The following is an 18,599-nucleotide window of genomic DNA, read 5'->3' as shown; positions in this document are numbered from 1 at the left end:
TCTAACATGAAGGATTTTTTATTTGATTTATTTTTTTAAGATTTTATTTTTAAGTAATCTCTACACCCAACATGGGGCTCAAACTCACAACCCTGAGATCAACAGTCACATGCTCTACCAACTGAGCCAGCCAGGCGCCCCACAGATCTTTCAAATCAGAGTTTAGACTTTATCTTGAGGGCAATAAGGAACTACTAAACTAATTTTTTTAACATGGAAAGACTGTTGAGGTTTGTGTTTGAGAGCTATACTACAGTAATGAAACAGAAAGAAAGAAATCTGGAAGTAAGTACAACAGTCACAGTAATCCAGGAAACGATTTATCGTAGTCTGAACTAAGATATTAGCAACAAAGATAGAGAAAACGGTTGGGGAGGACTGAGAGACTGAGGACGCAGAACCAACAAGCCTTATAAATGATTTGACTAGAAGCAGAGAGAAAGAAAAGGAATCAAATATGAGACCTCAATCTCTGGTTTAGGCAAAGGGTAGATGGTACTACTATTCAGTAAGATAAGGAAAAGGGGAAAGCAGGTTTTGAGAGGTGAAATAATTACTTTAATTCTGGAGTTTGAGCCTGAGATGCTTTAAGTTACTCAGTGAAGGCATCCAATAAGCAACTGGCTATACAAAATCTCAAGACAAATTTGGGTCAGAGATATAGATTTGACAATAGTCCATATACAAAGTAAATGATAACTACAGCAATGATGAATAGATGAAATTGCCTGTGGAGAATTTACAAAACGAGAAAAAAAACCTAAGACAAAACCCCATGGAAAACTAACATTTAAAAAATTTGTTAATGTTTTTATTTATTTTTAAGAGAGAAACAGAGCACAAGCAGGGGAGGGGCAGAGAGAGAGGGAGACACAGAATCCGAAGCAGGCTCCAGGCTCTGAGCTGTCAGCACACAGCCTGACGCAGGGCTCGAACCCATGAACCACGAGATCATGACTTGAGCCAAAGTTGGACACTTAACTGACTGAGCCACCCAAGTTGCCCCTGGAACATTAACATTTAGGAGACAGAGAGAGAGCCAGCAGAGTAGACTGAAAGAGAGCAGACAAAAAGGAAGATGAAAATATTAATATGAGGAAAAGGAGCAAGCACTTAATGAATGCTTACTATGTGCTAGGTGTTGTACTAAGTGATTTATGTGCACTACCTCATTTAATCCTTAGACACTCTCTAAGCAACTTATTGCTACCTGCTTCATTATAGATGTGGATACTTTGGTTTAGGGAGATCAACTTGCTCAGGTTTACACACTTGGTTGGGTGTAAGAAGTACAACCAAGATCAGATCACACTGAGTCCTCTAGAGCCCTTGTTCTTAACTGCTACACTATACTGCTTTCTTATGAAAGTCTTAAAAAGTGTGGTATCACAGACACATAAAAACGAGTGATTCAAAAAGAAAGACACCATCCCAGGAGCAATGAGTTCATCCAGCACCGAGATCTTGGTTTCTAATAACATTCTCCATTAAAAGGAATCAGGAATCTTTGGGAAAATGGCTGATCTGAGAAGTAGGCAAGAAATAATGTAAAATGAGCCTGGAACATCTCGGAGTGCTAAAGAAATAAGCGCTCAAAACAAAAACAAACACAAAACCACACCCGCAACAAGGGACATATGCCAAAGGAACACAGAAAACCAACTGTGGCCACAGCTGTATCAACTCAAGCAGAAAATTAAGTAAGTATTGGACTATAACCCAGAGTATAAACGAAATATCAGGTACAAACTAAATAATATAAATCAAGCATTAAATAAATAAGTGAAGAAACAAGAGAGAAGAGACAAATCTAGGGTGGAAAAGAATTCCAAATAAATTATGTAGATACTCCCCCTCCCAGAAGTAGAGCAACCTCTCCACTTCTCAAATATGGGTTCCACATAATGACTTCCTTCCAAAGACTACAGTATGGAAAGGGGGAGAGGTTAAAAAGTCACTTTATAGTACAGAAGCAGGACAAACATTACCTCAGCCAAGTGATCAAAGTTCACATCGACAATGATAAGTCATGTTGATAGTATGGACCTTTGATATGCTGTGATGAGAATGGCACTTTATCTCTGTGGTTCTTCTCAAAAACTCATAACTCCAATCTAATCATGAGAAACACATCAGAAAAATCCCAATGGAGGGACATTCTACAAAATACCTGAACACTCCTCAAAACTGTCATTAAAAACACAGAAAGTCTGAGATACTGTCATAGCCAAAAGGAGGCTAAGGATGATGGTCATGAAATGTAATGTGGTATCCTGGATGCTCTCCTGGAACAGAAAGAGAACATTAGCTAAAAATTAAGGAAATCTGAAGAAGTTGGACTTCTGTTAATTAACATACGTTGATTTTGGCTCATTAATTGAAAAAACTGTACTAAACCACTGTATGATGTTAGCAGTAGGAGAAACTGACTAAGGGGTTTAAGAGAACTCTCTTGAACTCTCTCTATAATTTCTCTGCATATCTAAAACTATTCTAAAAGTAGAATATTATTTAAAAAACAAGAGGGGAAATTAACTGCATGAAAAGCTGATAAACAACAAAGAAAAAAAACAAAGACCAAGAGCAGTTTCAGTGGATTATTGGAGTCAAAGCCAGATTACATTGGGCAGAGGAGTAAATTAAAGCTGAGAATGGGATTATAAGTGTATAGCTTCTTCCAGAAGTTTGACAATGAGGGGAAGAACAAATCAGAGCTGGAAACAGACATCAAGTTAAAGAAAGTGGTTGGTGTTTTTTTTTTTTTTTTTTAAATAAAGGTATAATTCACATACCAAAAATTTACCTTTTAAAGTACAATTCAGTGGTTTCCAGTATGTTCACAAAGTTGTATAACCATCACCACCATTATCTATTTCCAGAACATATTTCTTACTTCAAAAAGAAATGATACAATCAAACAGGCCCTGAATATATGAAATATTTTGATGAATAGGAAGACTTCACATTGTTAAGGTGTCAATAAAACTAAAGCGATTTACAGATTCAATGCAATCTCGATCAAAATTCTAACAGCCTTTTTTTTTTTTACAGAAATGGAAAAGCTGATCCTCAAATTCATGTGGAATTACAAGGAATCCTAAATAGCAGAATAATCTTAAAAAATAATAATGTTAAAGGGCTCACACTTCTCAACTTTGAAACTTATTACAAAACTACAATAATTTAAAACATAATGGTACTGGGGGTGCCTGGGTGGCTCAGTCAGTTAAGTGTCCAACTCTTGGTTTTGGCTCAGGTCATGATCTCACCATTCTGTGAGTTTGAGCCCCACACTGGGCTCTGTGCTGACAGCACAGAGCTTGCTTGGGATTCCGTCTCCCTCTCTCTCTGCCACTCCCGCCTGCTTTCTCTCTCTCAAAAATAAATTAATTAATTTAAAAAACCCCATTATGGTACTGACATATGGACAGACATATATACTAAAGGAAAATAATAAAAAGCCCAGAAATAAACCTTCACATATATGGCCAACTTATTTTTGACAAGGGTGCTAAGACCTTGACCTCTATTATAAACAGTAATGGAAAAACTGGTTATCCATATGCCAATTTGATCCTTACCTTATATAAAAATTAACTCAAAATGGATCAAAGACCTAAACTAAAGAACCAAGACTATACAATTCTCAGAAGGAAGCATTGAGGAAAATCTTCATGACACTGGATTTGGCAACCATGTGATGGACGTGACAAGAAAAGCACAGACAACAAAAGAAAAAAACAGATGAACTAGACTTCCACTAAATAAAGAACTTTTGCACATCCAAAGAGATGATCAAGAAAGAGAAAAGACAACCTACTGAACAGAAGAAAATATCTGCAAATCATTTATCTCGTAAGGGATCAATATCCAGCATACATAAAGAATCCCTAAAACACAACTCCAAAAACTGGAGTAGACCTTTCAAAGAAGATATATAAATGGCCAGTAAGCACATAAAAAGATGCTCAACACGACTAGTTACTAAAGAAATGCAAATCAAAATTACAGTGAGATATCACTTCATATCTACCAGGATGGCTATAATAAAACAAAAAACAAATGTTGACAAGGATGTGGAGAAACTGGAACCTTTGTGCACTGTTGGTAGGGATGTAAAATGGTACAGCTACTGTGGAAATCAGAATGGTAATTCCTCCAAAAAATTAAAAATAGAATTACCATATGACACAGAAATTCCACTTCTAGGTATATACCAAAAGAATTAAAAGAAGGGTCCCAAAGAGATATTTGTACTCCCTTATTCATAAAAGCATTATCCACAACAGCTAAAACACTGAAGCAACCCAGGTGTCCAGTGATGGATGAATGATAAGCAAAAGTGGTATACATACACAATAGAATAGTATTCAGCCTTAAAAAGGAAGGAAATTTTGACATATACTACAATATAGATGAACCTTGAGGACATTATGTTAACTGAAATAAGCCAGTCACAAAATGACAATTACTATTAGGATTCCACTTACATGTGGTACCTAGAGTAGTCAAAATCATAGAGACAGGAAGAACAGTGGTTGCCAGAGACAACAGGGAAAAGGAGAGTGGGGGGTTATTGTTTAAAGAGTATAGAATTTGAATTTCACAAGGTGAAAAGAGTTATGGATATGGATGGTGGTGATGGCCACACAACATGAATGTACTTAATACCACTGAGCTGTACACGTAAAAATGGTTAAAGTTGTAAATTTTATGTTCTGTGTATTTTACTACAATGAAAAAATTGGGGGAAAATGAAAAGCATTAAGGCTTGTGGTGTCTCTTTCACTGTTTCATACACATAATTAAATTCTCACAGACATTCTCATTATTAAACTAGATTTTTTTAATACTGAAATACAGACTTCTCTACTCTTCTCTCCAGAGCATATAGCCTACCTTGGACATAAACCCTTTGAGGAAGCTGATGTTTCTCTCATAGCTATGTGTATATAATGACATCTATTTTGTTCCTACCTTTATAATGAAAAATTTCAAACATATACAAAGGAAGAGAGAAAGGAATAATGAAACCCCTTACAGCTATCCACCCAGCTTAAAATACTTAATCAACTCATAGACAGTTTATCTATAATTCCACTCACTTTACTCTTCTTCCCCCAGTGGATTATTGTGAAGCAATCCCAAACATCGTATCATTTCAACCATAAATATTTCAGTATATTATCTTTACATACTAAAAGATACTGATGAAAGATACATACTGAAAGATACAGACAGTGTCCTGCATAAATTCCTGTACTGGTGGGTCAGATTTCTGATATAAGCATTTCTCCAGTAAACCATATATTAGATACAGAAATGTTATGTATATTCATTCATTCTACTGTACTTCCTTACAAGTTAAACTACTAGGATGTAGGACTATCCAACAAGAAAATCAAGAAAAAAAGTAGCTTGAACAGTTAGTTTCAACAGCAGGAGGATCATTTATCAAGGGTGGTCTTAGAGACCTCTTAGGAAAGAGATGGAGAAAAGTAACACAAATATCACACACACTCAACCTCACTCTCTCCCCACCTCTCAGAACTGAGTTTCATATGATATAAGTTATTTGGCATATTATAACACAACCCAGTGATATTATATAACAATCATTATACGTAAAGTAATACTCATAGCTGCATATTTTATAAAACAAATGCAATCAAACTGGCTCAATGCAGAAAATTTCTATTCAACTGTCCTTACCTTTTGTTGGACTGAGATTCTGATCTATAAATCCTCTTAGTTCTGCATTTGTGGAAGGCAAACCAACCTGAATAAAATAGTTTTAAAAATTAAAAATAGAATCTTAAGTATTATGTGATCATTTAATAAGTTATTTTATACCTTCCACTGAAGATTCCATGTAAAATAATAAACACAGCCACATAAAAATGAATTAATTATATCAACAATAGGAGTAGAAATTAAAAGAAAATGTTGCTTGCAATGGGAAAAGCAGGAATTGTACAGATTAAGATAAAAATCAATGAAATAATGTTACTTGTGAGCAGAACTGAGACCTACGGATTTTACTGATGGTTTTTTTGAAAGCAAGTTGTGGCAGCCATGAAGCTGCCAACAGATTTACCAAAATTCCATTTTCATGTTGCCCTTAATTTTTACTGTTCACAATCACTGCCTATTATGCGTTTTTCAACATTGTGATACGTAATGGATCAGATAAAGACCATTAATACTATACCACAGAGGTGAGATCTACTGGTCTCAAATACAACTGCTTGGGCTCATATTCTGGTTCAGTAAGACACAAGGTCATGTTCAAATCACACAAGCTCTCTATACCTCAGTCTTCTGAACTGGTGCTAGAAGTGCTTATCATCAGTTTAGGTTATTAGAAAGATTAAGATAATTCATATAAAGCATCTAGCCCAGTGTAAGGCACAAAGTGCTCAATTCATGTTAACCTTCATTACTTTAATATGATACCTGGGGGCTATCTATAACAAGTGTAACTATAAATTCACCTTGAGGCAATTTATTTCATTTAATGTGATGGCCACTGGGCTTCTTGGAATCATAGAGCTAAATACAGTAGTATCATCAAACAGAGTTTAAAAAATTTATTATAGAGCCAGGAATGAAAAGACTCTACATTTTTGAAAACTTGACATAAAGCAAGATTCTAATAAGTTGTTCTACTATTACTATTATGCTATTGTTTTAATCCTTGTAGATTTGTAATCTACCAAATGCTAACTTGGTACCTCAAACATCCTTTCAAAGTACTACCACACTGAAAAGATTTTAAAGCACACAAAGGTTTATAACTTTATGTCTGTGCACTTGTGTTGTTTTTAAACTACACACTGTATTAGCATTATATATTCTTCATGAGAACTCATTTGATACTTCACAATTTCATAATGTAAGAGCTAATTATTTCATTATTTAATAATTCAAATGCACTACTAATAGCTGTTTCTTTTTGTCAAGAGATATGTTACCAGAAATATTTCTACATATCATTCACATCATGGAAAAGTAATTCTGATGCAAACCTATTTCTCTCATTGAATACCAAATTTTTATGACAGCAGCTGAGCAGAAGACATCTAAAATGCAGCTTCTTAATCCTATGTATATAATGGTGTAGATACTTAATTCTATCTAGCTTCTTATAAGTATGCTATTAGAAGTAAACCCTTTGCAACAAAATTTGCAACAAATTACCACTACATGGATCTCCAGAGTTGTTCACAAATATTAATGGCGAGCTTTACTTGTAAATGCCAAGAGTTTACTGTGGCATCACTAACATGCCGCCCTTTTATAACAAAATTTTTTGCTGTAAAAAGAGAAAGACAAAACTTTCATTGGTGTTCTACTGTAAAAAGAAAGCAAAGAAGGCGAAGACAGACTTTAATATTCCAAGGTTAATACAATGTGATCATTTAATACATGTGTTACAATTATTTCAAAAGCATTAGTTTATACCTTTTTGTTACTAAACAAAGATAACGGCAAAAACCTCAACTGAAACCACATATTCACAGTGGAGAGAGTTCACAGTTACTGAGTTACTGTTATGCTTAAACACCTGCTCTTAATGGCCAACTTCTGCAGAGTGAAGCAGTGAATCAATTTGGAAACTTTTAAACAGAAGTACATTTGCATCTTAATAACCAACAAATTACACACTAAAAAGACAAAGGTCAGTTGTGGGTCAATACTATATGCTGATTTGGGTCCAGTAGATGGAGAAGTGTTTGTATCTAGACTTTAAATAAACACTAAAATTAATTTAATTAAAATTTCAAAAATGCAATAATTTCTGCTTTCATAAACACTTTACAGTTTAAAGACAAAGAAAAGGATTATTTGAGAATAGAAAAAGTTGGCTAGGAAGGGCATTTAAAAACAGCCTTTTTCCTTATTCTACTTAAAAAGGATATAATAATAATGGTTCACAGAGCAAAAGAAAAAGGTGAACTCATTTTATGTAAAATTTTTTACCTAACAAGGTCCTGAGAAAAGGCTTCTACTGGGTTATTCAAACACTGTGCTGCACACTGTAAACAGTCACTAAATGTCTGTAGAATAAAAAATATCCAAGCCTAGTTTTTAAGAATAAAACCATATTTCCCACTAACAGCATTATAATTTCATTGACATTAACATATTTAGATTGACAACTGAAAGACAAGATTCAGAATGAGATGATTTGTATTCCAAGTTCAGCTCTGACATTTACAAGCAAGGTGATCTTGGAACAATCACTGCAAAATGGAGCTGACAAAACACGTGCACAACAAACTCAGAGAGCTCCTTAGATCAAATTAAATAATTATGTGAATATGATTATTAATGAAAGCAATGTTCAAGTGTGGATTGTTATTCAAATGGTAATGGTAATGGCTTTTAACTTTTCAACACTGACAGTCAATTCATAGGAGATGCAAGGGACCAATGAATGAATGAACATACAACATACCAGTTTGACTTAGTTAGTAATGAGGGAAATGAATAAATTACATACCATTTTTTGCTGATTATACTGACAAAGATTAAAAAGAAAATAACGGCGGGGGGGGGGGCGCCTGAGTGGCCCAGTCAGTTGAGCTACTCAGGTCATGATCTCACAGTTCATGTTGGAGCCTAGAGCTCACTGCTGACAGCACAGAGCCTGCTTCAGATCCTCTGTCCCCTTCTCTCTGCTCCCTCCCCTGCTCTCATGCATTCGCTTTTTCTTTCTCTCAAAAATAAACATTTAAAAAAAAAAAAAAAAAGAAAGGGGAATGGCACTCTCATATACCACTGATGAATATATAAATTGGTGCAACCTTTCTGAAATGCAATTTAGCAATATGAAACAAAAGCCCCCAAAAGCACACACCCTTTCGGCCAGTAATTTCATTAAGACTTTGCCTTATGAGAATAATCCAATGAGTAAGAAAAAAAAAAAAAAAAAGAAAAAAGAAAGAAAGAAAGAAAGAAAGAAAGAAAGAAAGAAAGAAAGTTTAAAAAAAAATGGAAATAACTTGGGGTGCCTCAGTGGTTCAGTCAGTTAAGCATCCGACTTCAGCTTAGGTCACGATCTCACAGTTTGTGAGTTTGAGCCCCACATCAGGCTCTCTTCTTTCAGTGCAGAGCCCGCTTCAGTTTGTCTGTCCCCCTGTCTCTTCCCCTCCTCCACTGCCCCTCACTCTCCCTCTAGAAATATAAATAAACTTAAAAAATATAAAAATAGAGGGGCACCTGGGTGGCTCAGTCGGTTAAGCGTCTGACTTCGGCTCAGGTCATGATCTCAAGGCTTGTGAGTTTGAGCCCCGAGTCAGGCTCTGTGCTGACAGCTCAGAGCCTGGAGCCTCTTCAGATTCTGTGTCTTTCTCTCTCTCTGCCCCTCCCCGCTCACTTTCTCTCAAAAATAAATAAACATTAAAAAAAATTTTTAAAATATATAAAAATAGAAATAACTTAATGGCCAATATTAAGAAAGTATAATGCCTATTTAGTAGATAACATAAAACAGTCATTTAAAATGGTTGCAGAGATATTAAGATAAGAAAAGACATTCATCACAGAGATTAAGCTAAACAGTAGGTTACAAAACAGCATGACATTTTTATTAGAAATATATACATATATTTTTTACATACACACACACTTGTATATATACCAGATGTCTTCCTAGGCAAAATTCTGCTGCTAATCTCTATGCCGTTTCCTTATCTGTATTTTCTAATTTTTCTATAATGAGTATCATGGCTTACATTTTTAAAAATGTTTTTTATTTATTTTTGAGAGAGAGACAGAGGGTGAGTGGGGGAGGTGCACAGAGAGACACAGAGAGAGAGAGAGAGAGAGAGAGAGAGAGAGGCATTGAATCTGAAGCAGATTCTAGGCTGTGAGCCATCAACACATAGCTCAATGCGGGGCTCAACCCCACAAAGCATGAGATCATGACCTGTGCCAAAGTCAGACGCTTAACCAACTGAGCCACCCAGGCACCCCAAGGCTTACATATTTTTTAAAAGATTATTTGACAAGGCTCAAAATACACATCAAATTACCTTCCAAATTCTTGATTGTATATTGAGGGAGCTTAAGTTAGAACACACCTGCATTTGTGGTCATGAAGCGTATCAGTGGCTACTAGATACCATTTGACAACAATTTTATCTCAGAAACAATGAATATATTGCCAGCTTTACAGAACTTACTTTTTGCAAAATGACCCATCCCACAATCCATGTAGTTTCAGTATGGCTGTTAATCCTTGAGCTTCAATTGTGCTATTTCAACAAAAGTGGACCCATGACCCAGACCTGGCCCACTTCTTTCTCCACTTGTCTAACTGAACATGTGGGCCAAGCAGGGTCAACCAAAGCTCCTCCAGGGAATCTGAAATATACACGCTAAAAAAGAAAAGTTCCCTCTCTTCTTCTGATATAAGAATTATAAGGCCAATGTAGGGTATTCTGCTACCATATAGAGCCAAGAGATGGAAAAAGGGAGACTAGATCCCTGACACCATCATGTGATCCCCTGAATCCAGATATGTTTGAAGCCACACTACTCCAAACTTTTCAGTTATGTGAATCAACACATTCCATTTTTTGCCTTAAGCTATTTTGAATAGGGTCGCTATCATTTGTAATCATGAGGCCTACTATGGCATGGATAAGGCAAAAACAACTCTTCACAAAAAACCTGCTCTCGTAAGAGAAATGTAACATGAGAAACAGAAAATAAGGATGTAAATATTTGAGTATGTGTTTACTAATGCCTCTCTAAGACCTGTGCGTGTGTCTGAACTACTGAGTTAAGTGCCAAATGAGTCTCCTGCTTCTACTATGCCCCTCTTCAATCTATTGACTCAGCAGTCAGGACAAACTTTCTAAGATGGTAAGTCAGGTCATGCAATTATCCACCAAATCTCTAATGGCTCCTTACTGACATTTCAAATACACACCCAAGGCCCCAGTCCTTGAGGGTCCACATGATCCAGCCCCTGTTTCCCTTCTGACTTCATCCCCTACCACTATCCCTTGCTTAGTCTGTTCCACTTATAAAACTGGTCACCTTGCTGTTTCTTAAACAACCACACCTTTTCCTGCCTCTACCTGGAATGATCTTTTCCCATATATTCATATGATTGGCTTCTTCTTGGATTGAGACTCAAGAGCATTGTCTGAATGTCATGCCCTTAAAGAGAACTCTCTGAACACCTGAGTTGAAAGAGCTCTCCCTTGTTACCATCACCCTCTTTCTTCTTACCCTATTTTATTTTTCTTCGTGACATTTATCATTACCTGACAGTATATATGTATTCACTGTCTTCTCTCACTAGACTATAAGCCCAAAGAAGGCAGGAGCCTAGAACAGGATCAGGTACATATATTTGGTGGGTGGGGGAAGAAGGAGAATGAATTGTTTGTGGCACTGTGAACTAGTATAATCCTTTCACTAAGTATCTTGACAAAACATATTAAAAGCCACAAAAATGTTCGTATCTATTGCAGAATAGGTAGTAAACTTGATTGGTTATTTTCAGACAGTCTATTCCAATTCTTTTCCACATACATTAGCCTAATCTGAGGTTTGACTTCTCCATGTCCCTAACTCAAAGGTATCAAAAGACCATCAGCTCATCACTTATCCCTCTCCCCCTACGATGCCATAGCAGAAAGAGAAATATATTGCTCACTGTTTGATTTCTTCCAAATATACAAACAAAATAATGGGAGTATAATCATCACTGGTTCAAATGTTTTATGCTACTTTAGGGAAACAACTTTTAATATAGTGAATTGTACATATGACTAAGAAGATGATATTTGATTCAAGGCACATTTTAAGCCAAAATATGCTTGCTATTTGAATGTTAACCATCTTGTGGTTCAGGATAACTTTTACCTCCCCTTTTTCCTAAAGGAGAAAAAAAAAAATCAGGATAATATCCTATAAGAAAATTCCCTATACACAGACTAAAACTTTGTTTCTTCTTTCCCCCCAACAGCACTTTAACAAATATGTAAGTCTTAGATTAAAGCCTACTACTCCTGATAATTTATCCTAATGAAATTAATTAAATTATAATGAAACAAAATCTATATCTGCTTACAGCTACTTACAGCATGTCAAAAGCAAAGTTAATAATAGGAAAATAGAGATAAATAATTAAGGTGGTTTTTTTTTTTTTTTTTTTTAATGTTATTCTTTAGATGTATAACAGGCAGTATTTGGAACTGCCTGGCTTACAAAAGACCTTTCCACACAATAGAATGCTGGCTCTTCCTGGTCGCAATTAACTAAACCATTAGTAGACATCACACTTGAGCAGTGTCAGAGGTCCACCCCAAGGACTTTGGAATTGGAGCTCACGTGGGCAGACAGGATCTGCCAAGCTGCCTCCTTCCTTTCCTTCACACCTCTCTTTCTCTGAACAGGCTGGCTCTGTAACACATATATTGAGATGCTGCCTGGAAAACTAAGGAGCATGATTTGCAGAGAGAGAGAGAGAGAGAGAGAGAGAGAGAGAGAGAGAGAGTATGAAGCAGATGCACACAGACAAGCAGAGTTAATAAATGGAAACTAAACACTGCTTCAGTTCCTGGTAGATTTCAAGTTCCTGTACTCAGATCTTTCTGAGGGCCCACTAAATTCCTACTCATAAATTGTTTGAGACATTCCAGTATCTTTATAATAAATTCCCTTTTTAAGGTAGCCTAAGCTGGCTTCTGTTACATGCAATCAAAGATTCCAACATGACAATCTGGGAACAGTAAAGCAATTGTAAGTTATTTCCCTAAATGTTGTAGTATTTATTTTCTAGCATAATCCTCACATAACTGGAAACAAATCCATTGATACAGCCTGACAATAAGAAAATAACTTGAAAGGAAGTAGATTCAGAAATGATAGCCTCAAGCAGAGGAAACAAACTGAATAAGTTCTCCAAAAAATCCAAAATCTAATGTCCCCTCAGGAATCATCTCATGGAAGATAGCAAGCTTCTTTTGAACAATATCCAGTATACATATTCCCTTATGTCCACAAGAAAAAAACTGGGCCAAAGAAAACAGTGATCTTCTAAGTAAAAATCTCCAGCAAGCACGAAAACAAATTTATTACAGTACCAAAAAAGGAGAGGGGTGGGAAACTTTCTACAGATGGAAATTTTGCAGCTGTTGAGACGACACAACTTGGCAGCAATTTATAAGAATGCTACCGTGTCCAGTAGAATGCTATATTCAACAGCACTAAAGTTTACTATCTTGCTCTATGCATAAACAAAAACAATTATAAATTAATGCCAGTAAAATGAACTTGGTTAATTAGAATAGTGAAGAAAATGTGCATAGGGAAAAGTACAACTCACATTAAGAATATCACGTTTAAAAATTTACAAATACTTACATTTTTTGCCGTCATGTCAAACTGTATTCGATTTAAAATTCTGTAAAGCCATTAAAAAACAAACAAAAAACAAAAACAAAAAAACTTCGTCTTCAATAACTCCTTAAAAGAACATCCTGTCAAAAGGGGAAAAGAGAGGGAACAGTAATATAATAACAATAATAATAGGCAATGTTCATATCATATTTACCAAGTGACATGCATTGTTCTTTAAGGAGATCATTTAATCTTCACAACACTATGAGACATATACCATTTTAACCCTCATTTTCCAGATAGAAATTTGGGCTTACAGAAGTTAAAAAATTTGACCAATCAACTCAGCTAACAAGTGATAAAACCTGGGCTTTGAAATATCATACTATGTTACTTTAGATAATGCAATGAAAGAAACACCAAGGCTTATTGGAGAAATAGCCAATTCCAGAGCTGGGGCAGGAGATGTACAAGATATGACTAGAACATTTTATTGTACAGTAAGGAAGAGCTCAAGAAATGATGGAGATATATCAAAAGTATACAGGAGCCAGCCTAAAGGGCCTACAACTGGACAATCTGGAACAACTGAGCGCCAAAGTATACAGTGACAGTAACAGATTATGACTATAAACTCTTTGAATAAAGTAACGATCCAGGACTGCATACTGATAAAAAGCAGATTAAACGAAATAATGAGGAAGAAGGGAAAGCTCTTCTTTGCAATTCAATACCAACTAGTAAATAGAAAGGAATAATGACGTAAGAAAACCACCAATTTGTAAACATCATAATAACTGATTAGACAAGGATCATTATTGGATACTACAACTAGTGGGTGAAAGTGGGTGAGAAAAAGGATATTTACACAGTCTTGAAATATCACCCCACAAAATACCTACTAATTCAAATTTCACAGTGAAGAAACCTGACACACACCACATAGCCAAAGTAATCAAACCTATCAAATAACCACCAACAGTGGCACAAACCAACATCACGCGTCTCCACAAGTGCACTGAGATGGATATAATATCACTTCTGAGGTATTTCCATCCAAATGCATAACCTAAATCTAATCATGAGGAAATATCAGAGAAATTTAAATGGAGGGTCATTCTATAAAATAACAGGTGAATTTTTCAAAAACGTTACTGTCATGAAAGAAAAAATAAAAAAACTTGACTAACAGTCCCGATTTAAAAAGACAAAAATCACATAAAAATTAAATTCCAAGTATGATCCTGAAGTGGACTCTGGACCAGAAAAAAATACTTACTATGAACACCATTATTAGGGCTACTGGAAAAATTGAAATAGAGTCCACAGACTGGATAATAGTATTGTTTCAGTGTTCCATTTCCTGCTTTTGATCAGAGGACCATGGGGTTTTTTTAGGTGGATGTGCTTGTTTTTAGAAAACATACACCAAAATATTTAGAAGTGGAGAGGTATGATAGCAGCAACTAGCTTTCAAATGATGAAAAAATATATATAATCTGTATATAGAGATAAAGTGGGAATGATAAAACAAATGTGGCAAATGTTGGCAACTGGTTAATCTGAGAAAAGGGTATTTAGAAGTTATTTGCCCTACTTTTGCAACTTTCCTCTTATTTTACCATCATTTCAAAATTAAAGCTTTAATAAAGAAATTTAAGGGGAAGGAAAAAATAAAATTTAATTTGGAAAAGACCATAAGCAATAGGAGCTTGAAGAAACAGGAACTCCAAAATGTCCATCTCATACACTAGAATTGGAATCTATAAGTAAAACTTTGTGGGCAAAAAAAAAAAAAAAAAAGTATTCTTACTTTTCTTATTTTTTAACTTTTTAAAAATGTTATTTATTTTAGAGAGAGTCCACGCACACAAGAGCAGAGGAGAGAGACAGAGAGAGAGAGAGAATCCTAAGTAGGCTTCACGCTCAGCACAGAGCCCGACATGGGGCTCCATCCCACAAACTGGTGAGATCGTGACCTGAGTGGGAAACATGAGTTGGACACTCAACCAACTGAGCCACCCAGACACCCTGAGCATGGATTTTTTTTAATTTAGGCTCAATCTCAGCTCTGACACTTAGCTGTGTGACCTTGAACAAAGTGACTTAACCACTTTGAGCTTCAGTGTCCTCATTTGAAAAACAGGTATACTGAGTTTTTCAGGGTTATGTTAAGCAGTAAATTAGGTACAATCTGTCCAAATGAAAATCATCAGATCCACCAAGTTAATACACCAAATTTTATTCATAAACACTGAACATTCCTAATCACAAAGAGTCAATTTTATTTATTTTATTTTTAAAACATTTTTTAATGTTTAGTTATTTTTGAGAGAGAGGGAGACAGAGTGCGAGCAGGGGAGGCGCAGAAATAAGTTCTGGGAGACACAGAATCTGAAACAGGCTCCAGGCTCTAAGGTGTCAGCACAGAGCCCGACATGGGGCTTGAACTCATGAACCACGAGACCATGACCTGAGCTGAAGTCGGACACTTAACCAACTGAGCCACCCAGGCATCCCACGAAAAGTCAATTCTAAATATTTCTAAGATTACCTTCTGACCTATTGAAATGTATCTTTTTATTCTTTTTTTTTTTTAACATTTATTTATTTTTGAGATAGAGAGAGACAGAGCATGAATGAGGGAGGGTCAGAGAGAGAGGGAGACACAGAATCGGAAACAGGCTCCAGGCTCTGAGCTGTCAGCACAGAGCCCGACGCGGGGCTCGAACTCACGGACCGCGAGATCATGACCTGAGCTGAAGTCAGACGTTTTAACCGACTGAGCCACCCAGGCGCCCCTGAAATGTATTTTTTTAATGTTTATTTATTTTTGAAAAAGAGAGAGACAGAGTGTAAGCGGGGGAGGGGTAGAGACAGAGAGGGAGACCCAGAACCCAAAGCAGGCTCCGGGCTCCAAGCTGTAAGCACAGAGGCCCACACAAGGCAAGGCTCGAACCCACGAACCGCAAGATCATGACCTGAGCCGAAGTCAGAGGCTTAACCGACTGAGCCACCCAGGTGCCCCTAAATGTACAACAAAAAATAAGGAAGGGTTTTCCATTCAAAGTTCCTGTTAAATTTTAGAAACCTGCTAGATCTAAGGCAGATATTGTTGCCTATCCAGTATCTTTCCCTCTTCTTCCTTAGGAGAAGTTGAAGGTGGCAATATGCCCAACTAAAGAAAAGCACTACATTCTCACTCTCCCTTTCAGATGTGCTGACTGTATGACATAATCCTGGTCAGTGAAATATAAGCAGACATCATTGGGTTGAGCTACCAGATTCAACTAGTAAATGTCCTTTTTCCCTTCTCCCATTTCTTCATTCCAGAATATGGTTGTAATGGTCAGGATTGCTTCTAGCTTCATTACAATATTCAGTATTCAGTATGGTACTATATTTCCTAATGGCTGGGCTATTGAGCAACACTGTGATATTCACCCAACTAAAAGAAAAAATCTAACAGAGCGTTATTATTTCAGCACACAATAACAAGTGGCTACCAATAAAATACTTCTTAACCACATTAATTAACTTTAACTTAATTTTGTTTAGTATTCCCTTTGTATCCTCTCACCAGAACTAAGTACAAATTAAAACCTCTAAATGTTACCTAAATGATAAATGTTTGAAACAGAGCCAAAGCACATGGATTTCTTGAGTAAATTTACATTAACATCTCTGTGCCTCAATTTCTTCATCTTCAAAATAGTAATAAATAGCACTTACTTCAACAAGTCAAGATAACACATGGCCTAGCACAGTGTAAGCCCTCAACGTTAGAGAAAAAAGTAGTTTGCTGTTTTCTCATGACAAATTAAGGTTTCTTCTTCCAAAGTAAATAATACATAATTCACATGTAGTAGAAGTAAAAAATACCACACCATAAATCTAGTTTAAAAAGGAAACAATGTGTCTAATTGTGGTTGAGAAAAAACTCTCCTAAAATTAACAAAAGTAGGCAATAACTTTATTCATTGATTTATTTATTCATTCAGTAAGCACTGAACATTATGTGCAAGGCACTAATCTAGGCACTGAAGACATCGAAGTAGATGAAAGAGCAAGCATAAACCTTCAAATGTAATTTAAATTATGTAAAATTACATTAAGAAAAATGTTATAAAAAGAAATGGGATTATGATAGAGATCTGCCTCATTCAATTAAAAATGAAGAAGTATGCTATACTGCCTTTGAAGAAGTATGCTATACTGCCTTTGAGAGCGTACAGACTTTGATTTAAAAATACACATTTCTAATAAAAAAAAATTTTAATACTAGATAAATAAATAAACAAACAAACCAACCAACCAACCACATTTCTAGGGCACCTGGGTGGCTTAGTAGGTTAAGCGCTGACTCTTGGTTTAGGCTCAGGTTATGATCTCACAGTTTTGTGGGTTCGAGCTCTGCATCAGGCTCCACGCTGACAGTGCAGAGCCTGCTAGGGATTCTGTCTCCCTCTCTCTCTCTGCCCCTCCCCCACTCGCACTGTCTCTGTCTCTCTCAAAATAAACTTTTTTTAAAAAGTAAATAAATAATAAATAAAAATGCACATTTCTAAGTATTTTTAAAGCTTTTGCTTTTAAACATTGTCTTCAATCTAAAATTTATTTGCAACATATGATTAAAACCAAGTATCTAGAAAGTAAATACACATGGCACTGAATATTTCAAGAACCTGCCATCTTTGGTGGCACTGGTGATTTTCAAAGATAAACCAGTCATGTGCACTAATGCATTATGTTTTATCCTAGCTCAACAACTGTATACTTTTTCCTGTCACTAAACTCTTCAGTTGGTTAAAAAATAAGTTGGATTTCTTCTTCCAGCTTCATGAACACATTATGTCAAGCTCAAAAAGTCAATCTTTGTGACCTCACCATCTGCCATGATCTCTTGTCAGTTTCAAACAATGCAACTCCCACAGATGGTCTCAAAATGCAAATCCTTTTCCTTCCCAATCACAATTAGCAGCTCTGGCCACAAAGCCTTTTAAAATTGTACAGCACTAATCAAAATAAGGAGAGGGAATAATTATGGATAAGTCTGTAGGATTAACATCACCTAAATCTGGGTATGTAGACTTTCTAACACTGCTGAAAAAGAGGCTATGAAACAATTACATTTCAGCAAAGGCAGCATATTTAAATGAAGACATTACTAATTTTAAAAACATGCCCATGTTTCAAAGTCTGGAGAACATACAAAACAATAATCAAATATCTAA

At 35.9% G+C, this 18,599-nt stretch overlaps 1 protein-coding gene and 1 non-coding gene across 9 annotated transcripts in view; both read right to left on the bottom strand.

Moving 5' to 3' along the window:
• TFDP2 (transcription factor Dp-2) overlaps positions 1 to 18,599 on the bottom strand; it is a 189,420-nt gene that overhangs the window by 118,607 nt on the left and 52,214 nt on the right. For 4 of the 8 annotated variants that reach the window (XM_049629766.1, XM_049629770.1, XM_049629765.1 and 1 more), the window contains exons 2-3: positions 13,390 to 13,505; positions 5,713 to 5,779 (exon numbers count right to left, since the gene is read on the bottom strand). In XM_049629766.1, the coding sequence (XP_049485723.1) occupies positions 5,713 to 5,779; positions 13,390 to 13,404 (82 nt within the window). In that variant the 5' untranslated portion in view covers positions 13,405 to 13,505. Of the gene's footprint in view, positions 1 to 5,712; positions 5,780 to 7,983; positions 8,061 to 10,190; positions 10,263 to 13,389; positions 13,506 to 18,599 lie in introns of all 8 variants that reach the window. The other 4 variants (XM_049629769.1, XM_049629776.1, XM_049629767.1 and 1 more) reach the window with 3 other exon arrangements.
• On the bottom strand, positions 64 to 136 carry TRNAN-GUU (transfer RNA asparagine (anticodon GUU)). The gene has a single exon. It is a non-coding gene; the product is annotated as a tRNA-Asn (tRNA).

Source organism: Panthera uncia, chromosome C2, assembly GCF_023721935.1.
Source record: "Panthera uncia isolate 11264 chromosome C2, Puncia_PCG_1.0, whole genome shotgun sequence".
NCBI classification, from domain to species: domain Eukaryota; kingdom Metazoa; phylum Chordata; class Mammalia; order Carnivora; family Felidae; genus Panthera; species Panthera uncia.
Note: the sequence above shows the minus strand (reverse complement) of the source record. Positions and strands in the feature narration are given on the sequence as shown.